The sequence below is a fragment of the Hoplias malabaricus genome, chromosome 5, assembly GCF_029633855.1.
Source record: "Hoplias malabaricus isolate fHopMal1 chromosome 5, fHopMal1.hap1, whole genome shotgun sequence".
Taxonomy (NCBI): Eukaryota; Metazoa; Chordata; class Actinopteri; order Characiformes; family Erythrinidae; genus Hoplias; species Hoplias malabaricus.
Genome location: NC_089804.1, coordinates 16,798,157 through 16,821,655, shown reverse-complemented (window position 1 = coordinate 16,821,655; position 23,499 = coordinate 16,798,157). Strand labels below are relative to the sequence as shown.

The 23,499-nt window shown below is 39.8% G+C and overlaps 1 protein-coding gene across 2 annotated transcripts in view; it reads left to right on the top strand.

The window, feature by feature from the left end:
- Positions 1–23,499, top strand: part of lrp1ab (low density lipoprotein receptor-related protein 1Ab) — a 197,990-nt gene that overhangs the window by 99,320 nt on the left and 75,171 nt on the right. For both annotated transcript variants that reach the window (XM_066670352.1, XM_066670351.1), the window contains exons 7-23: positions 1,155–1,317; positions 3,851–4,073; positions 5,666–5,855; positions 7,320–7,463; positions 7,673–7,909; positions 8,284–8,464; positions 8,612–8,834; positions 9,771–9,960; positions 10,838–10,966; positions 11,376–11,516; positions 11,993–12,118; positions 13,523–13,639; positions 13,765–13,845; positions 15,303–15,470; positions 19,516–19,698; positions 21,908–22,105; positions 23,216–23,461. In XM_066670352.1, coding sequence (XP_066526449.1) covers positions 1,155–1,317; positions 3,851–4,073; positions 5,666–5,855; positions 7,320–7,463; positions 7,673–7,909; positions 8,284–8,464; positions 8,612–8,834; positions 9,771–9,960; positions 10,838–10,966; positions 11,376–11,516; positions 11,993–12,118; positions 13,523–13,639; positions 13,765–13,845; positions 15,303–15,470; positions 19,516–19,698; positions 21,908–22,105; positions 23,216–23,461 — 2,940 coding nt within the window. The remainder of the gene's footprint in view (positions 1–1,154; positions 1,318–3,850; positions 4,074–5,665; positions 5,856–7,319; positions 7,464–7,672; positions 7,910–8,283; positions 8,465–8,611; positions 8,835–9,770; positions 9,961–10,837; positions 10,967–11,375; positions 11,517–11,992; positions 12,119–13,522; positions 13,640–13,764; positions 13,846–15,302; positions 15,471–19,515; positions 19,699–21,907; positions 22,106–23,215; positions 23,462–23,499) is intronic.

The window sequence follows — 23,499 nt, the reverse complement described above, 5'->3', positions numbered from 1 at the left end:
CCTTAAGTAATCATTAGTACTAGTTTGATCAGGTATTCATTTTTTAAAAACTTAAAATGAATTCTTTAAAGTGCTATGAATAAACAGCATGTTGTTGACAGCAGATGGTTTTAGCTGCGTCTCTGCTCCAAAATCTGCCCCAATACACAAATATACCAAGTGTAGAAGATATTTCCTGTGAACAATGTATTGATTGATTAATTATGTGCATACATTGTATTAAAAGAGTTTTCTCAGCATTTCACCTGCAGGTAATTGTCTTCCCACCCACTCTGCACAGGAAGCCAATAATGTCTATTTGAGTCGCTATTAGCAAGCAACATATAAGTAGCCACCCACTCAAAGCCGCAACTTACTTGTCGTTTGCCTGCTGTGACCGCGGCTGTTGTGAATTTAATCCCATCCTCCATTTCATGGATCACGCAGCACCTGCGGACAGACACTCCTTATGCAGACCTATAGTCTAGGGCATTTTAAGACCAAGAATCACACGTTATCAAACCAAAGCTTCCAAGTACCACCTATGATATTTGTTGCTTTTTATGTACTTGAATTTTGCATGCTTTACACAAAATAGTCTAAAGTAATTACAAAAATATTATAGAGAGAATGCAGATAACTAGACCTAAACTTTATGTTTGAATGTTTTAAACACATATAAACATATAACATTTTTGGACAATAAGCAGTTTGAAAGTAAGGATCTGAAACTGGGCTTTCTTTACACAGGTTTCTCAAAAAACTGGGAGATCGCATTCCCTCCCTGGAGAAAAAGCAAAGGAATGCTGACCCCACCCGCCATTCCCTTACTGACAGTCAACTACGGTGTATGCGTAGCATGTTGTATTTTTCTACCACACCGATTAATGAATTTCATTGGGGCATAATTATGAAAACTGTGAAACATTATGTAATTTACACATAACATTTTTGATTTTCAGTTATGAATAAATTCCTTAATTATGTAGTACATTTTCCAAGGTCATTTGGCTTACCACCTTCTGCTGGAGTTTGAGAACCACTGGTCTAGGGTAATAGAGTAACTGTACGTTTGGTTTTTGGCTGAACTGCTTCATTAAGCTGCTTGTAGCTCTGTTTGAAACATCAAAATGACTGAGATTTGTCTCTACTATCTGTCTCCTGTCCTCTTTTAGATGTGGAGCAGATGGCTATCGACTGGTTGACGGGGAATTTCTACTTTGTGGACGATGTGGACGACCGCATTTTTGTCTGTACCAAGGACGGAGCCACGTGTATCATCCTGCTGGACCTTGAGCTGTACAACCCTAAGGGCATTGCACTGGACCCAACCAATGGGTGAGCTATTCTCCAAACACCCGATCAAAGTCTAATATCTGTGCTTGCACGTTTTCACAAAAAGCTGCACATTTCTGAGCCTACATGTCTGAAATGAGAGGTAGTAACAGGCTGTTTTTCCACTTTGGCAGTCATAACAGCTTCTATTTTTTTGTAAAGGCTTTATCTTAGATGCTGAAGCATTTCTGTGAGTATTTGATTGCATTTAGACAAAAGATCAGAGAGTGGAGGTCAGATACAAGTGTTGGACGGCCAGTTCTGGATCACAAACGCCGCTCCCACACATTCCAGCTATTCTGAATATTTAGTGGAGCTTTATCACTTCAGAGAACACTTCCACTCCTCTATTCTCTCCTGGAGGGACTTTGTACACCTGTAACTCACAATTGGCTTTGGCTGTGGTGACTTTACGGTCATGTGCAGATGTCGAAGGACATCCTATTTTGATAATATGTACACAGATCAGCCACCTCTTTGTTTGTACATTCTGTATCTTTTGTAGTTCTACAATTACAGGCTGTGTTTGTCCTGTGGCTCTGCACAGTCCCTATTCATCCTGTTCTTCAGTGGTCAGGACCCAAATAGGGCCACCACAGAGTAGATTCCATATGTCCATACAGCAATAAAAAGAGCAAATCTGAGTCCCAGTAAGGCAAAGAATCAGGCTTGTGTCAGTTCAGGTTAGTATTGTGAACACAGCCTTAAAACCCTCAGTGTCACTGCTGGACTAGAAGATGGCCAGCATAAACTGTGCTTCGACAGAAGACCTACTATCTCTGACTTTATGTCTACAAGGTGGACCAACAAGGTAGGTGTGTCTATTCGAGTGGACAGTAAGTGAACACAGTATTCAGAAACTCCAGAAACACTACTGGAGGTAACAAAATATATAGAGCAACACAAGGACTACAGTCTGTAATTGTAGAACTATGACTGACCCCTAGACTTCACCTCCAGTGGGTCTCTTACTGACCTTTCACCATTGGAGAAATGCATGCTTACTTTCACTGCATTATGGCTGACTCTGACTTGGACGGAACTGTAGATAACACAGCATCATGACTCAGAGTATCACTTCCCTTAATAGCCATCTGTTTGAGTTACATATGCAGAATTTTCTACAGATTCAGTTTTGTCCACTTATATAAGATCTCTAGCAAGAGGTCAGGTTATAAAAATAGTTAAACATAGCAACACATTGTTTTATGCACACACACATTAGACAGTCTCCAGGCAAAATAGGAGGTATTACACACACAGAGTATTGTCCTGATGTTTCCTTTCTTAAAATTCAGAAGTTCTGCCTGATTTCCATGTTTAAATCGACCGGCGGGACAATCTGTTCCACTTGTATATGTCGATTCTGTTTGTGTTCCTAATCTCACCATTCCATAGATTCAAATTCACCACATACAAGACACCCATACAGCAGACTTAATAAATAACTATCAACCAGGCTTGGACATAAAGTCGACATTCACAATTGTAATAAAAAGAACTCTCAAATGTTTCCTCAGCATTTGCTGGTTTTCATTCTGTTTATGCACTGGAAACTGGTCTAATGTGTTTATGAATCCCTAGTCTCAGTATGACAAATCTGATTAATCTCATGCTAGACATACTCTCTTTTGTCTATTGAGGAGCCCTTCAATGGTTGAAAATCATGAAAAGTCGTGGAGATATTGTTACATTGACTTGTTTAACTGGGTGTCTGGGTCCAGATTTGTGTCTTATTGGAGACTGGTAATCTTTTCTCAGTTCTTTTGTCTGTTAAATAAATGGTTGCAGATTTTAGTTTTTATTGGCTTCTTCTTTTTTTTTTTTTTTTTTTTTGGAAGTTTCCCAACTTTTCTGAAATGGAATTTACAGTCATGGCTGAAAGTTTTGTCGCCCCTGAAATTTTTCCTGAAATTGAAATCTTTTTCTCTGAAAATTATTGCAATTTCACATATTTTGTTATACGCATGTTTAATTCCTTTGTGTGTATTGGAATAACAAAAAAAAAAAACAGAGGAAAAAAAGCCAAAATTGATATAATTTAATGCAAAGCTCTAAAAGTGGGCTGGGCAAAATTATTGGCACCCTCAAGTTAATATTTGGTTGAAAACACTATGGAAAAAATAAATTAAGTCATACGCTTCCCATAACCATCAACAGGCTTCTTACACCTCCCAACTGGAATTTTGCATCACTCTTCTTTGCAAATTGTTCAGGTCTTTCACATGTAAAGGGTGTCTTCTCCTAACATTTACATTTTTGTCACCTTTTAGAAGTGATGTGAGATGTTGTTGTTAGGAAGCCACATATGGTGTTTTATTCATTGGCCTCCAGTGACCATGCTAGTAGTCGGAATTTCTCTATAGCTTTGAATTTCTAAAAAAATTTATTTTTTAGAGATATTCCAAAATTTAAATGTATAAAAATATTACTTCTGCATGAATAACTATTGTTACTTGTGCCAAAGTAGCCATGAGCAGCCTTTTCTCTCTCTCTCTCTCTCTCTCTCTCTCACTCACTCACTCACTCACTCTAGGAAGATGTTCTTCACCGACTACGGCCAAATTCCCAAGGTGGAGCGCTGTGACATGGATGGACAAAACCGCACCAAACTGGTAGACAGCAAGATTGTCTTCCCTCACGGCATCACGCTGGACCTTGTAAGCAGGCTGGTGTACTGGGCTGATGCTTATTTGGACTACATTGAGGTTGTGGACTATGAGGGCAAGAACAGACACACAATTATTCAGGGCCTGCTGGTGAGTAGGAGGAGGTCACACACACACACACACACACACATATCTCTGCCGCAAACGGTGTGTACATAAACAGAAGCCTTGCTCAATAACATGATGCTCAATTTTCTTCTTAAATCTGATATGTTTCTTCATCCAATACAACTTGGGCAAGTCAATTTGGATTTTTTTTATTTATTTAATTTTTTTTTACGCTCAAGCTCTGAGGCTAATGTCGCTAACAAGTAATCACCCGAGACTTGTCAGTACTGTTTTTTTTTTGTGGCAAATACCATATATATAAGATTGTCTTTGGAGTCCTGTATCATTTCACTGTGGTTTGAAGTCAGTGTATGAGGATCCTAGCATGCACTTTTTGTGATGCTAACTGTGGGGATCGGCTTTGACAGCAAGCCTTTCTCTTTTTCTATCTCTGATCTAACATCTCTATTGTTACTGTCTTTCCATTTTAGATAATGTCCCCACTTCTGTTTCAGATACCACACTGAGCCACAGTCATATTGTGTCTAAACTTTGCTCTGTTAGTTGTTTCGACATTACACCATTGCACAATGTTCAAAGATCAAGTTTGAACATTCTCTGACATATTGGTGCTTCCCTTTTCTGAGAAATACAGTTAAATTCATATAATATAATATGTCATATAGACCTGTGATAGATTAAAAAGCTGTCCAGTGTGTGTTCATGCCTTGCACCCAGTGATTCCAGTTCAGCTCCAGACCCACCTCGGCCCTGATTAGGATGAATCTGTTTGGTCAATGTTTGATCAGTTAATCAGTGATGCTACTGATGATGATCAATTAAGATGGTGACAACACTTTTAATTACTAACGGTGGTTCCCCAGCTATATAACTATAGCAGATGCAATAATAGTAATAATAACAACTGTCATTGTTGAATTTGTAATGGGGTATTCCAAACTGAAACCAGCATGGCATGTGATTTATCATGTAATAATTCAGCACTGTATACCTCAGGCTTATCAGTTTGACAGAATTCATGATTTGGTTTCCTATTTTATATTTTCATTTATTCGCTACAGTGTGCAGCATGCAATTCAAAAATTGGTCAGAAATTATCTGCAGTGATACAGAAATGTGTGTTAGTGTATGTTGTGCTGGTATGAGATACAACAGTGCTGCTGGAGTTGTTAAATACTTCAGTGTCACCGCTGGACTGAGAATAGTGGCCTCTGATGGACTAGAGGACTACCAACACAAACTGTGTAGCAACAGATAAGCTCCTGTCCGTGACTTTACATCTACAAGATGGTCCAAAGGGGTAGATGTGCCTAATAGAGTGGACACAGTGTTTAAAAACTCGAGCATCATTGCTGTGTCTGATCCACTCGTAACAGCACAACACTCGCTAAAATCCCACCACCATGTCAGTGTCACTACCGAACTGAGAAAGATCCACCCTCCAAATCATGCCATACCTGCCCTTTTGTGGTCCTGTGGGTGGTCCTGACCATTGAAGAACAGGGTAAAAGGGAGCAAAAGATGTACTGCATTCCTCTCCTGTATGGTCATCTACTAAAGATTAATTTTTTATATATTATTCTTTTTTTTTCTGTCCTTGTTCACTGCATTAGATTGAGCACCTGTACAGTCTAACTGTGTTTGAGAACTATCTGTATGCCACCAACTCTGACAATGCCAACCTGCAACCCAAGACCAGCGTGATCCGCGTCAACCGCTTCAACAGCTCTGACTTCCAGGTGGTCACCAGAGTGGACAAAGGAGGAGCTCTGCACGTCTACCACCAGAGACGCCAGCCTGCAGGTACCAGGCCTCCTCAGGATGTCACTAAGAGTGGAGGGTTAAGCAATTTTTGTGACGTAGTAGTTCAATGTCCATAACAGTAAGCGACACAGTAGGCTCACATTACAGGATTAAAAAAAATCCTTACAGATGTTGAAAACGTGAGACACCTGACATCTCAGAATCTGCATCCACCCCATACTACAGGATTCTGAGTTGTAAATATTGAACATGTTTGATATTTACGATTCACAATTGGGCAACCCCGACTGCACTGGGAGAAGATCGGTGGAGTAAAGATAGACTCCCCACATTAAAGGAAAATCTGGGATGATCTCGTTTATTATCACCCTAAAATCGAGAGACCTCTTGCGATGGTTGTGAGGACTAAATTGGCCTCAAAATTGGCCTGATTATCCTGTAGTGTGGGCAAGGCTTTAAGGTCTAAAGTCTTTTGGTGAAAATGTGTATTAGTTTTACTCTCATGTTAGTCATTTAATTATTGTTTTGGTCAAGGCAAGTAAAAATATTTTAGTCAAGTATTTTTTTCTTTGAAAAAAAAAATGCCATGTGTTTTTAAAGGATTTTCTCTCTAGTGGTATTATATCTTACTAATTTCTGCATTGAATAGTTTAAAAATTACATTTAAAAACATTTTGACGTCCAAAATTATGGAAGAAGTATTTTTGGAGATGGCTCCAAAAATCATTCGCTGACAATTGATAGGACCACTTATTGATAGGGACACTTCCAGGTTCCTTCATTTTGTAGATAGTGAAGAGGATTTGTCAAAGTAGTCAAAGAATCATATCTTTGAGTGGCTGTTTCCTAACAACTACAAATGGACAGACCATTTTCTGTTTATATTTTCTTCATATAAACATAATTATAATTATAATATTGTCTTTCATATTATTGTTTAGTTTTTTTTGTAAATTGATGAAAATTGGAATGGTGGAAATGTATGTTTAAGGAAGAAAATGATTGTATGTGGCTTGAATTTTTATTCACTGCTTGAATTAGCACAGAAACGTGTTTGGTACTCGAGTAGTTTTGTTGTACTTTTCATATGTCTTTACCTTCATGCAGTTAGTGCTCTTCTGGATTTGGCATCAGTTCCACCTCAAATGATTAGAAACAGCAAAAATAAGTCAATGCTACTAGCCCCATCTCAGTTCATGCTTTTCAACATTTGGAGTTCTTTCCATTGGCTAAAAAAAACCCTAAATGTTTTTTTTTACGACAGGCTGGTAAACACATCAGACAAGTGTATATATATATATATATATATATATATATATATATATATATATATATATATATATATATATATCTTGAACATTGCTTTAAGGCACTCTGTGGCACCATTAAATAAACTATGCACCCACATAATTTAGTTTTTTTTATAATGAGTCTTGTCAGCTCTGCCTCTGCATGTGAGATTAAAGAAGTGTTGTGTGTGTCTGTATGTGTATACTCTGATAGTGCGCAGTCATGCTTGTGCTCCTGATCATAACGGAAAGCCCGGAGGCTGCTCAGACATCTGCCTGCTTGCCAACAGCCACAAGAGCCGAACATGCCGCTGCCGCTCTGGGTTCAGCCTCGGCAGTGATGGCAGGTCCTGCAAGAGTGAGTACATGACTCTACCTCTGCCATGACCTCTTGTAACTCATAGAACCTCAGCATTGAATCCTATTGGAGACTATTTAAAGTTGTTGTATTGTCACGTACATGACATGATCGTTTGTGGTTCTGTTCAAGTGCATTATGAATCCACAGTTTGGAGTTTCTAAGGGTAACAACTGTGCATCTATATGGTGTGTTTGCTGTGCCCTCAGAACCAGAGCACGAGCTGTTCCTGGTGTATGGTAAAGGTCGCCCAGGTGTGATCCGGGGGATGGATTTACACGCCAGAGGGTACGATGAACACATAATTCCCATTGAGAACCTGAATAACCCCAGAGCTCTGGACTACCATGCAGAGAACGAGTTCATATACTTTAGTGACGCTACCACCTACAACATTGGGCGGCAGAAAATCGACGGCACTGAGAGGGACATCATCGTGAAGGATGGTGAGGAAGGAAACCAACACTTAGCAGAATCATTACTCATATATACAGCTTCACAGTAGGCCAGCCACAGTGGACTTTTTTGCATTATGACATTTCCCAACATGGACATTTGTACCAAATCCTTCTGAAACTTGATGTGGACAAATTACCGGACTATCTTATTAACACTTTGGACCCCCTTAAAGCCGCAAAATAATTGTTGTGGGTCCCAAAAAGAAGTTTAAAGAACATGTTATAGTGTTATGGTATCTGTTTAACCCCTTGAATAAATATGCATATTTTGCACACACTTTGCAGAACACTGTTTAGTATGTGAACTATCTCTTAAATTTAAATGGTATTTTCACTTATTCCCTCCATTTCGGTCCCTGCAGGGATCCACAATGTAGAGGGAATAGCAGTGGACTGGATGGGTCAGAACCTGTACTGGACAGATGATGGAGTTGAAAAGACTATCAATGTGGCTAAGCTGGAGAAAGCGTCTCAGACTCACAAAACTCTCATCCAGGGCAAAATGACTCATCCGCGAGCCATTGTAGTGGACCCTGGAAATGGGTAAGAGCAAGATACAGCCCTCAGAGTTCACATATAGGACTGTGGTGCATAACAATTGGAAACAAGCTAACGCTTATTAAGAATTTCCTATCAAATAATTTATCTCTGTATAGCCCAGTAGAAACGTGTGTGTGTTTTGTGTTTTAGGATGCTATATTGCAGTGACTGGCAGGAGGACTCCAGAGTTGCCAATCGTGGAAGCATTAGGAAAGCCTGGATGGATGGATCGAACTTCGGTGTCCTCATCACCTCCAAAAACATGCTGTGGCCCAATGGCCTGAGTCTGGATATCCAGCAGGGCATTCTCTACTGGGTGGATGCTTACTATGACCGTATTGAAATGGTGCTGCTGAACACTACTGAACGCAGGGTAAGGAGCCGTAAAGTTTTTTAATTTCTTTTTTTAAATTAATTAATTAATTACTTTATTTATTTTTAAATAATTATTTCTGCTAGCAAACAATGTTGTTTGGACAATTAAAGGAACAATGGCAGTGTGTTTTACACAAATTGTACTTTACAATAGGTTAAGGTTGGTGATTTAGTGGCTTTATGGTTTATGCATTTAATTTGCAAAATGTCAATTGTCTACAATGTGTCTATAAGCTTCCATTACTTGTTAGCTGCATTAGCTTAGTAGGGTTATTAATAGTATTAAAGGGGACATATATTAAAAATAATACAAATAATAATTTAAACAATATACCACTTGTTCAGTGCATGTGCACATAAATGTAGGGATCTGGAGCTTAACAACAAACTACCTTATAAGAACAATACAACTCATCTGAGCTCCAATCACAGTGCTGGAACTGTATGTGAGAGTGCAAAGACAAGGTTAAACAGAGCAATTCTAAAAGAATTCTACTGATTTATAGATGAGAAAATGAGAACAAAGAAAGAGAACTAAGTGAAAACGGCTCCTCACTCCTGGGCCCTTGCACTGAACTGTGTTGTGGCTCATTCTCATTTAAAAGAACAGGTGCTGAAAGCAGTCGTTGTGAACAAGGTTGTTTTAGACAGGGTGAGAACGCTGCCACTGAATTTGAGCCTTGTGGTATTTTGACTAAAACATGTCACAGATGGTTCATTAAGACCCAGAACTTCAGTTGTGGAAAAGGGAATAAATATGTCCCCTTTAGATAAAGGAAATATGGTGTAAATTTCACAGATATGATTATTTTAAGGTTGATTATTTTGTTTGCATTAGAAAACACATGATGCAGCTCAAATAATGACACTTAATACCAGCAGGCTGCTGCTTGTGTGTAAATCCACTATACAATGCTGTTTTCTGATTGGTCAGACGGTGTATGAGGGGCAGGAACTGAACCACCCTTTCGGCCTGTGCCACTATAAGAACTTCCTGTTCTGGAACGAGTATCGGATCGGGAGCATTTACAAACTGGACCAGATCACCAAGAAGGTCACGCTGCTGCGCAACGAACGGCCGCCCATCTACGAGATCCGCACCTATGACCCTCAGCAGCAGCAAAGTACTGAGCACTCTCAGTCACACGTTACACTGCACACCCATGAACCAGTTTAGTACAGTGTATCAGCAGTTCAAGTGCATCAAGGCAGCCTCTTTTTATGCTTTACTACTTGGCAAAGCAGCTAAGCCATGATTTTATTGTGTCTATGTTTTGCCAGTATTTTATAATACTGTAATTTATATTTGATGGCTTGTCTGCTACAGTCTAAGAACCTGTCCACACAGATCAGTTTATTTTTAAAAACAGCACTGTCCAGACAAATACGAAAATGGCTGCATTATTATGCCATTCCAATAGGGAGGCATATTACCTAAAACACAGTTTTTGTGTGGTCGGGAAACCACACATAGACAAAAACCTCAGGTTTTAAAAATAAATGTATCCGTGTGGATGGGGCCTGACAAACCTGAATCGCTTGTAACGTACACAACTTGACTCAGCTTGGCTCTTTTGCTTTTCCAATAGCCAAATCTGGTGCCTGGGTTTATAACCATGAAATGCAGACCTCCAGCACAAACTAGCCAAGTTACTGTGCTGAATGTGGCATTTTATTTATTTATTTATTCTAATTACTTTTAGAACTCAATACATGTTCTATTTCGCTGTAAATCTAACTCTTTCTAACTTTCTATGTGTGGTGTTGTCAACAGCAGTGGCACTGGCAATTTATCTATCTACATGGAGATTAATATTGTCAGAATTAGTGCTCTCCACACATATTGGCATCCCTCTTAAACATTAAAAAACATATTCTGCGGTTGTTAAAATGTTAAAAACATTTTGCTGTTGCATTTATTGAACAGTTTTCCCAAGACTGTTTTTCAGATTAGAGATCTTCACTTCATCTGAAATAATCCTTTAATCTGTGTTTGGTTAGTCACAGGCCAAAATCCATGCCGGGCCAGTAATGGGGGCTGTAGCAGTTTGTGTTTGCTCACGCCAGAGGGTCGTACCTGCGCCTGCGCAGACGACCAGATTCTAGATATTGACAATAAGACCTGCAGAGGTAGGAATAACTCTAATTTAACTTTAAATCTAATCAGATTCATCTCACATAATCTCAGATAGTCTGTTCACATAAACATTCAGATTCAGACAAAGATTCACATCAAAATGTCTCCTCCTACTCACAAGTGAAACTGTGGTGTGTAGAACTCACATTTCTGAATTGCAGATAAGAACTTTTATACAACGGATTGTTCCGGTCCTAAAATCTGATTGGCTGATTCAAAGCCTTTGTAAACTACACAATATACACACACACCTATGACTGCCTCACAACATCTGAATTCCATATTAATGCACCACTTTTTTAAACCTTGTTAATGAGCTAGCATGGAAAAAATGGAAACCTTTGATATATTGGATTGTGGATGTTTAGTGCAGTTTTCTGAAGCTTTGTTCTGTCTCCACAGCATATCCGTCCTACGTGCCCCCGCCTCAGTGTCAGCAGGGAGAGTTCGCCTGTAAGAATAACCGCTGCATCCAAGAGCGCTGGAAATGTGATGGAGACAACGACTGCTTGGACAACAGCGACGAAGCTCCAGAGCTATGCCGTAAGGACACAGAACAAATATATTTAACCAGTCAGAGGAAAAAGAAAAAAAAAACGCTTAACTTTATATGGAAGTGAATGGAATCAGATGCTGTTCTGTGCAAATCTGTAACATTTCCACTGGTCTATTAATTGAGTCATTTTGACATGTTGAAAAGGGCAGCTGGTGGGATTATCAGATCCACAGACCCTATACATTCACTTTGTAGTTCTGCCATTACTGTTGCTTGACACTTTGTTAGCCCCGTTTTGGCGTTTTCTTCAATGGTGAGGATCCTCTACAGAGCGAGTATTATATGGGAGGTGGGTCATTCATAGTGGGGCTGATACAATAAAACAAGGAGGTTATGATAAAATTTGTTGTAATATGGAAAGTTATAAAAGTATAAAGTGAAGTGTGGGGACCTTATTGGGGATTGATATATGGCCACAGAATTCAGACTTTTCAGATAAAACCGTTTGATGTTTCCTCTCCAGACCAACACACTTGCCCAGCTGACCGCTTCAAGTGTCAGAACAACCGCTGTATCCCAATGCGCTGGCTGTGTGACGGAGATAATGACTGCGGCAACTATGAGGACGAGTCCAACAGCACCTGTTCAGGTAAAACATGAGTACATATATTTCAAAATTAAAATATAATTCTGCTTTTGGCATTTAATGTTATGTAGCATTAGAATTGCAATTGTTGTTTTATTCCACAATATATAACCTAAAAATGGAGTAGTTTGAAAATGACATGTGAGAAGAATATATTCGTTTCTCCATTTATGAGTTCCATCAAGGAAAAAGCTCTGCGAAAGCATATATATATATATATTTAACTTTATTTATTTATATGTTTATATTGTGTGTGTGTGTGTGTGTATATTATTTTATTATTAGAATGTTATTTGATAAATTGTTTTTTAAATTCATATTGCTTTTAATTTCTCGTTCCTTATTCATTTATATTGCACCAGCTTAAAAAAAATGTTACCCTGTGCAGGTTATCTGGTCACATGTATGTAGGATGTTTTCATGTGTTTTTTATATTTATATAAATTATATGTATTTTGCTGCTATAAATATAAATCTTAAATCCGTGTTGGTATAACAGAAAAATAACTTGCCATTAGAAAACTATTAGAGTTTATTAGAAATTAGAGTTGGAGCCTTGAAATATCTTCAGAGAGGATGAATAACGACATCTCTCCTTAACTAGGAGTGAAATTGGTCTAAATCAGCCTTCACACAAATTGTTAAAAAAAATAAAAAATAAATAAAAAAAGTAAAGTGTAGAGAATGACATTTTTTTAACGTTCAACATTGGTCAAATACCCAGTATGGTGCTTAGGTGTTAAAATTGGTGTTTTTGATCTTAGCAGCCATGCATGTTGCTAATTAATAACTTCATTTTTGGGGATTATTTGTTTATTTTATTTGTAATAAAATGATCATTGGGCGACATGGTGGTGCAGCAGATAGTGTCGCAGTCACACAGCTCCAGTGACCTGGAGGTTGTGGGTTCAAGTCCTGCTCCGGGTGATTGTCTGTGAGGAGTTTGGTGTGCTCTCCCATTGTCTGCGTGGGTTTCCTCCGGGTGATCCTCCCACGTTTTCCTCCCACGGTCCAAAAACACACAATGGTAGGTAGATTGATGACTCAAGTGTCCGTAGGTGTAAGTGAATGTGTGTGTGTTGCCCTGTGAAGGACTAGCGATGATTCCGGGTAGGCTCCGGACCCACCGTGACCCTGAAATGGATAAGTGGAACAGATACTGAATGAATGAATGGAAAAAATGATCATTGTCATTTTTAATACTCTGCAGTGTCTACCATAAAATCACAGAAGAGCGAGAGTATGATTTACATTGAATCACAATTAAATGTTATACAGGAAAAGCATTAAATCCTATTTGCATGCCTGACATTGTCTTACCTATGGAGGTACAGTGTTGTCGTATTGCCTCTGAATGGATTGAGATGAAAAGATGTTTACAGTTGTCTGTCTGTCTATCCCTCCCAGCTCGTACATGTCCTCCCAACCAGTATGCATGTGCCAGTGGACGTTGTATCCCTGTCTCCTGGACCTGTGACTTGGATGATGACTGTGGAGATCGCTCTGATGAACCAGCCTTGTGTGGTAAGCCTCCCTTGTCAGCTCTCATAAACAAAATTATAACTATAGGCTTTATTCTGATTGCTTTAAGACTGTTATTTGAGTTTTACAGTGCTGATATAAGCACTCTTTTCGTTTTTGGACTCTAGCCTACCCTACTTGTTTCCCGCTCACCCAGTTCACCTGTGCCAATGGACGCTGTATTAATGTCAACTGGCGTTGTGATAACGGTGAGTGAACTCTGACCACCAGACAGTTTATATCATTACCTTTTTTTATTGCATTTATCTGCTCCAAATAGCTTTTTTCTGAAGATTTAATTGTAGGTACAGGCCATTTAAAAAGTCATTGGACAGTGTTGATTATTGATTAACTTAAGCGTCATTTGTACATTAATGTGTTTTGTAAACGTTGTTATGCAGAGCAGCTAATAAGAGATACATATGTAGGTGTACATTTATACACTGATCAGCTGTTTATCACTGTTTCTACACACATTGTCCTGGTGTTTTAAACATTTCAGGTTCACTGCAGGACTGAGAATCATCCACTATTCAAACAGTACCTGAGCTGTGGAGGTTTTGTAGGGGTCTTGAGTTTTGATGAACAGGGTGAAAAGGGACTGAAAAAGTATGCAGAGGCACAGAAAGATTGCAGTCTGTAACTGTAGAACTACAAAATGCACCTATATAGTCATTGGAGCTGATGTGGTAATGTTTTGGTTGATCAGAGTATGTGTAAGGCATGAGCTTAAAATAAACTAACATTTACACTGAACTATTTTACAATATTTACTTTATTTAAAGTACATTAGGATGTTATAAGTAGTTTAGTGTTTTTGCCTGAACGGGAATCAAACCATGGTTTCTTGAAGGTTACCCTCTACACGAAGCTAAAATTCCAGCATTGGAATTCCAGCAAGATCTTTCACCAAAAGACTGGGATTGTTGTTGTGTGTAACAGATCTATAACTGCCAAGCAAGTGCAGTCATGCTTTGAAACGTGACAGAGGTCCATGGTATAAATCCAATAAAGAGAAACCTGGTTTATGTCAGAGCAATAAGCAGATAGCATTGTTTATGCTCTTTAAGGCTTGTCCTTGTTTGTTGCACACGTGTGAGCTTTAATTACACCTTTCCTCAGTAGTACAGATAAGTTTATAGAGGTCTTATTGTTCAGTGCCAAAAACAATGATTAGATGTTAAAGGTGATGATGTTTGTCAGGGTGAGTTGGAAGAGATTGTAAACATACACCTTAGAGGCCAGCTGAGAGATCACAGGACTCATAGAGCTGGCCACAGTAGAGGATTCCTGGATTTATATTGCATGGGCTTGTTTAATTTTAACATTAATGCACTCCTCTACCTTGTGCATACCTGTGCATTTTTAATGATGTTAAAGGAGAAGGTAACTTTTTTCATAGTTTATACACTTAACACCTATGTATAGGTTTTTTATTTATTTATTTATTTTTAAGATTCTGACTCTCTCTCTCTCCCAAATCTCTGTCTTTTCTGTCTCTTTTTCTGGCTCTCTCTCTCTGTTTGTGTCTGTCTCCGTATCTCTCTCTCTCTTTCTTTGTGTTTCTCTCTCTCCCTCTCTATCTTTCTCTCTCTCTCTGTATGTCTCTGTCTTTTTCCTTTGTCTTTCTGTGTATGTGTGCCCCTCTGTCTCTGTGCCTGTATAGATAATGACTGTGGAGATAACAGCGATGAAGCGGGCTGCAGCCACTCATGTTCCAGCGTCCAGTTCAAATGCAACAGTGGACGCTGTATCCCGGAGTACTGGACTTGCGATGGAGATAACGACTGTGGGGACAACAGCGATGAGAAGAGTGCCAACTGCACCAACCAGGGTAAGTGAGCTCCAGCTCCAGGCTCCTGTATACACATCTGGATCTGCTGCAACGTCATTGTGGATATCTGATTGGTTCCAGGCTCCACTTCCTCAAGGACAACAAACAAATGCAAAAAAATGCTTAACTGTCAGCGCTGAAATACTGCTTCCTGTGTAGCACAGCCTGAGGACAGTCATTCCTCAGATATATGCCCCTATCTCACAGATCTTGGCATAAAACTCTGACTCTGTGAGGCACTGTGAGCTATGTCTGAGTGAAGAGGGTCACAGGGAAAATGTGTAATTTCTACTGTGCTTTTTGAAAGCTTGCAATCCCTTTTCACGACATATCAACAGTCAGACTGGCTGTGCACAGTACCTGTAATACTAGCTTTAATATAATAGAATAATATGATTAAGTCAGGTTTTAGATTAAGTGTAGATTTTAGACAGAAGTGAGGAGTAGATTTAAGTTAAGAATATTTGTCTAAATTTAAAACATGGCCTGCGCGTCTTATTGGCCGCATAATGATGGCTAGACAGATGGGTCAGAGCATTTCTGAAAGGGGAGAGTCGTTCCTGGTATGTATAATGATAAGGACCTTCCAAAAGTGGTCCAAGGAAGGACAGACAGTTCACTGGTGGTCCTTCTGTGGACTGCTTTTGGTAGGTGCTAACCACAGCACACCAGGAACACCCCACACGAAGTGCCTTTTGGAGATATTTGACCAAATTCAGGTCTTAAGCTGCTGCACTTTCAGCTTTCTTAGATATTTCAGGATCATGATCTGAACCACACTGAAGCAACATGGCTCGTAAAGTTGCGTAAATCATGATTTCCCAAGCTCTCTGCCTGCTTCGAAAAAAAAAAAAAACAGCTGTGCCGGCTTGTGGCGCAGCAAACAGACCCCCCAAAAAACTTGTGTGTGTGAGACAGGGCCACAAGAGAATGCAGCTTTAATGACAGCTGTGAAATTTGCTGTCTAAGGGGATTATGCAAAAACAGATGTGCAGGACTGTTGACGTACACACACTCACACAGACTTTTGTATTTGTGAACAGGCTCTTCCTCACACTCTCTTGGCTGTCCTCTATGTTTTCAGACCTACAGTTGAGAGCTGCCTCATGGTTTGCCCCAGGTTTGGCTCCTTGAGATTTTGGAGAGGAGTGCATGTGCAGTATGTGGTAGGGGGACATACACATGGGGGGGGGGGGTTGAGAAAAGCTTTCTTATCTCCAAATGGGGAAATTCTCAGAGGAAGAAAACAGAGAAAACGTGGAGTGGGAGTTAAGACCAACATGTTTTATTCCAAGCAAATTTAATTCTGATATTTTCAGATCATGCCAAAACATGGATCGCGTCAAAAAATGTAGATACATCATTTTGTTCTGACAGTAATGTGATAGGCTTTTTATTGATTTGCAATAACTTAACATAGTTACAACACACAAGGTCTATTAAGGAAAACAGTATCACATAATATCTAAACCACACAGCACATTTGTCCAACAATTCATCCAACTTATCCAATCTATCCAACTCCCTTAGCAGCTATAACTGCTGGAAATTTTATCCAGACACACCACCATGTCTCTTGTAGGACTTCCCAGAGGTTTTTGGACTTGGACATCCTTCCTAAACCTTCCCATCCAACCCCTCCCCAACCATCTCTGTTGAGATACTAGATCCAAGGTGCGAAATACAGGGGGTCCTGGATCATGTGGAACTCATGAAAGCCACAAAATATTTTTTTGGGCGTTGCTAATAAGAAATGTAGATAATATGTTATGGTAGGATTAAAGTTTTCCTTCACTATAATGGTTTGTAGCATTTTTCAGTGGTGTGGTGTTAATCACTCTTTACAGTTTGGGGAGGAGGCTGAATAAGAATCTCCACCAGTTCTGCCATACACAAAGCCCAAATTGTTACTCATTCAATTGCTTCTTTTTTTCTGTGCCCTTTCAGGTGTTAAATAAATGTTGCTTAATATGCAGTAAGGGCCCTTGCCCTGCCTTCTGTGGGAATGATTACAAGTGGGTATTCTGCGCACTAGATCATGAAAAGAAAAAAAAAAAACACATAACCAGCTTCTAAGACAGAACTATGTTTCTCTGGAGCTTTCTTTGAAGGACTGATAGCTATAATGACGTTTTTGATATTATATTTCATTATTGAATCTTCTGGGGTCTTTAAGGTCAGGTGACTTGGGTTCCATTACAGACAGAAAAGTAACAATGAAAATGAGGTACTGCTTTCCAAAGTAATTTCCAAAGGCAGTAAGGTGTCCTCAAATGTTTGACAGTGTACACATAGCTCTGCAGTCCAGCAAGTCCAAGGCCAAAATCTAATGAGCACGGCCCACTTTAATGTGTGTGTGTGTGTGTGTGTGAGAGAGAGAGAGAGAGAGAAAATGTCGATAAGTGCGTCAAACTTACGCGAATGTGTGAGAGAGCCTGTAGGCCTGGCTTAGCCTTGTGTCTGGAAGTCATTAGTCTCACTTCAGTGCGCTCCACAGGGCCAATTCTAGCTGTGCCAAAGCCCTGCCAAAGCCTGACTTTCCTTATGAGCGCCAGCCTCTCTGTCCGTAGCCTAATGATGCCAGCACCGGACACACCGGCCCTGAGAACTAGGGATGTCCCAAACCACTTTTTGCCTCCACTCCGGATCCAAGACCTGATCCAAGTCATTTAATGTTGATAAACTGCCAATATCAAGTCCTGATGTGGTGTTTGAGTTTTCATAGCTAACACAGCCACACAGTGCCCACTTTAAATACATTAGATTCAGCCAGTTTAGTTAAAATCAAACGATATGCAAGTGTATTTTATCCCTTTTCCATGGAATGTCTGTGAACTGCATATGTATCGCAACAGCATTCTCCCCCTGTCTAAACAGCCATATTTAGAATGACTGGTTTCAGCATCTGTTCCTTTAAATGAGAATGAGCCACAGCTCATTTCAACACGAGGGTCCCGGAGTGAGGAGCAGTTGTTCTGGATTTTAGTCCATTTGGCTTGCTTCTTTCTTCTCCCTTCTCGTTTTCTTCATATTTACTCAGTACTCTTATTTCTCCGCATTTTGTTGTTTTGCACAATTTGACCTCTTTATTGCACACTCACATAAACACAGATTCAGCACTGTGATTGAAAAGACTTAGAGGAAGAGGCGGGACAGTTCTAAAGTGTCTGCACCCTACGTAGAATGTAGCACGAAATATATAATATTCATTATTTAAAGTAGCAATGTCTCTGAATTCAGGACTAGACAGTTCGAGTTACAAATTAGTTTCTGTGGTAAATCAAACACTGTATAAAAATTTACAGACAAGTTAAATTTCTACGTATGAACAGTCGTTTTTCTCTTTCGACATATTTTCCACCTTATATAACACCAAGCTTCTGAGCGTAAACAAACCAGAGAGAACAGTGTTTCCCCAAAATTGTGAGCATCCCCTTTACTTTAAAGTATGCACATAGTTTGAAAAAAGTTAGGTCAGAATTTTTAATCGGTTTAGTTCTGTGAAAGAAACAAAAATAGCGTAGGCATCTAAATGCTAGAACAAGAAGCACCATGCTAGCACAGTAGAATGAATAGCTATTTCCAATGACTGTTCTGCATGTTATCAAAGTCATTATACTGAGACCTGGTGCCCTGAACATCTGAGATATTCTCTATTAAACTTGTATAAACATGGCCAACTCCATTAGGGGGACCTGCTCTATAAACTGATTTTTGAGGGTCTAAAAAGCAGTTTAATTCTTCGTCTCATGTGAGTTACAATTTGATAATACTGGTTACCGATCTCACGTTAGGTTTGGAAAAGCACTAGAAATCATCAACTTTGGCTAAAGCCTGAACTTTGCCATGATCACCAGCTGTGCCTGGTACCTGATGATGCCAGCACTGGGCACAATGTCTTTCAGAATAATTGTTTTGGATAATGGACTCAGTGATGACCACTGATCCTGGCAGGTTACTGCAGCCAGGCTGGGCTCATTAAAGTTAGTAATTAGAGAACTTCCCCTGTATGTGTTGTGTAACCCTCTCTGCTCTGTTCCTGCAGCCACGCGACCCCCTGGAGGTTGCCACACTGACGAGTTCCAGTGCCGGATGGACGGCCTGTGCATCCCCATGCGCTGGCGATGTGACGGAGATACGGATTGCATGGACCTGAGCGACGAGAAGCACTGTGAGGGTGTCACACACATGTGCGACCCTGCCGTCAAGTTTGCCTGCAGGGACTCAGGTTGGTAGCTCATGCTGGATATGAAGGAACACAAGGTATTTTTTATTCCTTAAAATTAGAGCTTCAATCACTTTGTGCACTGAAAACTGGTCTAAAGTGTTTACAAAGAGGCTCAGACAGACATACTAGGCTTTTTCTCTCTCTGATCATGGAAGAAAAATGGCAAAGAGCCCTCCAAATTTGTAAATCATGAAAAGAGATTTTAATTTATTCATGCTCCATAGGTGGGTAATATTGACTTATTTTTGCTGTTTCAGTGTATTAAGGTAGGGACCCACTCTAAATTAAGTAGAGTAAACAGAGCCAAAGTGCTAAAAAACTAAACAACAAGAGTTACAAACAAGTTTCTGTGGTAATTCAAAGAGTGAATAAAAACTTACAAACAAGTTACATTTCAGCTACATACAAACAACAGTCATTTTTCTCATCAAACATAGAGCTTCTGAACATAAATAAACCAGAGAGAACTGCAGTTCTCCACAATCATTGACGTTCCCTTTCAGATTGACCCTGAATACACTCTAGCTCTTTATTGTTGCTGTATTCATTCACATCCAAGGGAGATATATAAAAATAGTTCAAAGAGTCTGGACAGTTTCCTCTTATTCCATATGTATGGGTTACTTTTGTCTCAAATGTGTTACTGTTTGAGGCTTGACCCATAATAATTTATTGGTCAGGTTCCCTCTATTTCTCAAACATAGAGTAAAGCTTTATTAGGATAGTACTGACTTAAATTCCTCAGTCATCACCTACCTGCTTTGAATTTTGTGAAACTACACCGTATACAATTGGACAAGAGGAGGTGGTGGTGGGGGGGGGTGACCTCGGACCATCCATCAGTCCTTGCTTTCTTTGGGTGGGTAGAATGAACCTCATTCTTTCCACATCCCAAGCACAAGAGCCAGCACAGGCATCTGTTAGCTGACATAACTGGTTTGGACAGTAAGTACTCTCCTCCAGACATCTTGTCCAGTGGCACTGGAAAGTTTGGCAGTTCAAAAAGAAAGTACAGTTGTTTCTCATGTATCTCAGAAACCTAGTCCTCATTCCAGCTTGGTTACATTTTGTGAGATTAGTAGGCTCCAAGTTAACAGGTGGAACAGGCAACAACTAAATTGAAGAAAAATTATGTAAAGGGGCACAAAGGGTGAATCCGATTTCTTACTTTTACCCCAATCCCTTGTTTTCAAGTGTCATCTTGCTCCTTGTAACTGAGTTGCAGGTTGTAGTAGTTAAAAACCTCCCCTACAAACAACAACATACTTCAACATGTCATCAGAATACAAAAAAGCAGCTCTTCAGCTGTGCTTTGCTTTGAATCTGCAGTGATATCATAGCTTCTGGACTTTAATGTAGTTAAAGGGAATCATGCTATCCAGAAACATAAATTATCAGTCGCTCCTAACTCTCTGTGACATGAAACTGAATTTCAGCTAATTATCCTTATTGTCACTTTAAATGCAGTTGGAGCCACAGTAGCTAGAAAACTTTAGCATTTAAGTTGGAACTGTAAATTCCAAGACACTGGCAACTACTTGCAATGTTTTATGCTTGTTATGAAGTAAAGGGACATAATGGATTGAAACGACATGAAACTAAGGTAATACAACTTTGTCATAGTTTATTAAAGTGTCTGTGAGGAGTTTTGGTGTGTTCTCCCTGTGTCCGCATGGGTTTCCTCCAGGTGCTACGGTTTCCTCCCATGGTCCCAAAACACAAGTTGGTAGGTGGGACTGGCTACTCAAAAGTGTCCGTTGGTGCCCTTGAAAAATCTTTGTTTCAAATTGAATATAGCCATCCCCGTATTCCTTAATCCCAACAAGAATTGAGACACCACTACCCTTAGGCAATACAGAGGGGTAGAGCCAAGTGGTGAAATGGGACTCACCCAAAAGTGTTTTTGATGCGAACTTCAATAGCGCCCCCTTGTGGAGCAGTATCCTTAATGTGAGTTAGTGACACATCCTGAGCAATTTAGACTAACTGTATGTAAATGAGTTATAAGTAAGTTTCAAGATGTGCTTTGTATGTAAAATAAAACCTTGCTAGAGAATACTGATACAGGCTAAATGAAGATTATAATTTGTGCAGTGCTATTTTGGTGAGGGCAAAGCTAACATCATTTCATATACATGTATACTCAAGGACATTGTCTCTGTTGTCCTTAGACTTGCTCTAAATGCACACTCTCTCCCTTTCTCTCTAGCTCGGTGTATCAGTAAAGCGTGGGTGTGTGACGGGGACAATGACTGTGAGGATAACTCTGATGAGGATAATTGCGAGGCACTGATATGTAAGCTCTCACACCACGTGTGTGCCAGCAACGACTCCATCTGCCTGCCCGCTGAAAAACTTTGCGACGGCAAGGACGATTGTCCTGATGGCTCTGATGAGAAGCTCTGTGGTAAGACTCCACACACACACACACACACAGAGGACCAGTCAATAAATCATTTATATTAATATTTAATATAAACCTTTTTTCCATAGTGAAAATGTTTTAATTATGGTTATTAGCAAAAACAAACAAACAAACAAACAAAAAAAAGACTCAAACAATTGGTGGGTTGGTGCACTTGGTGGTTATGTGCACGTTTACCACATTAGCTGAAGAGGAAGAAGTCTATCCTTTCACATATAACAGTACAATCCAGAGCAACAAATAGAATAGCTACATAAAGGGGTGCTGCTAAGTTGCTAAACCAGGTTTTCCATTATAGTAAAAGCTAGAGCTGTCCTGAATACCATTTAGGACTTTGGTTCTTCAGCTGTAATAGTGGGCGAATAATCTGTGGCATGGGGGTTCCGAAAATCCCCATTTGATGCCCAATTTAAAATCCTGAGCTTGAGCTGTAGCTACATGTAGCCTTGCACTTTCTAACTCATGTACACATGGTGCCACTAAGGGCACAGAGTATGCATGAGTTAACCGGAGGTTCGTGAAGTCGGCTGGTTTAATTCACCTGAGAAAGCTGAGATAATGAAATGTAGCTTAGCCATGCACTGTTTTGGGCTTCTTTTAGGCCTTTTATGTTGACAAGGCTAAATACAATGGAGCGCTGGGGCAACAGAGCTTATTTATTGATTGATTGATTGATTGATTGGTTGAATATGGGTGGGGTGGAGCATTGCCTTTATATATAGCCTACATTTATCCAATGAGTATCCAAAAAATTAATACCTGAATCTCAAAATTAAAAGCTGAATACCTACCCAACAAACGAATACCAAAATATTCAGGGTCAGCCCTGAAAAAAAAAAGCATTAATATTTTTCCCCCAGTCTACTTCTTCACGACTACTCATTTTTTTCTTCAGCTCTACTCATTTTACAGTGGATTTTAATGAATCCAAGGCCTTACTGCCTTGAAGATTATTTTTTTTCTTTCTTTCTATTTTCTTCCTGTTTGTCCTGTGTTACATTCGTAATCCATTTTGTCAACAGACCCTTTGCCTCCAGAATATTCCTTGCAGTGATTATGATTCTGTGTTTCTCTCCTCCTCCACCTCTGCAGACCTGTGCTCAGTGGACAACGGAGGCTGCAGTCACAACTGCTCCATTGCCCCAGGGGAGGGCATCCTGTGCTCCTGTCCTACAGGCATGGAGCTGGGCACAGATAACAAGACCTGCCATATCCAGAGCTTCTGCGCCAAGCACCTCAAGTGCAGCCAGCGCTGCATTCAGGAGAAAGCCACCGTGAAGTGCGCATGTTATGAGGGCTGGGCCCTGGAGGCTGACCACGAGAGCTGCAAGAGCACAGGTCAGCGAGAAAAATGCTGAGCAGAAGAACTAAGTGGT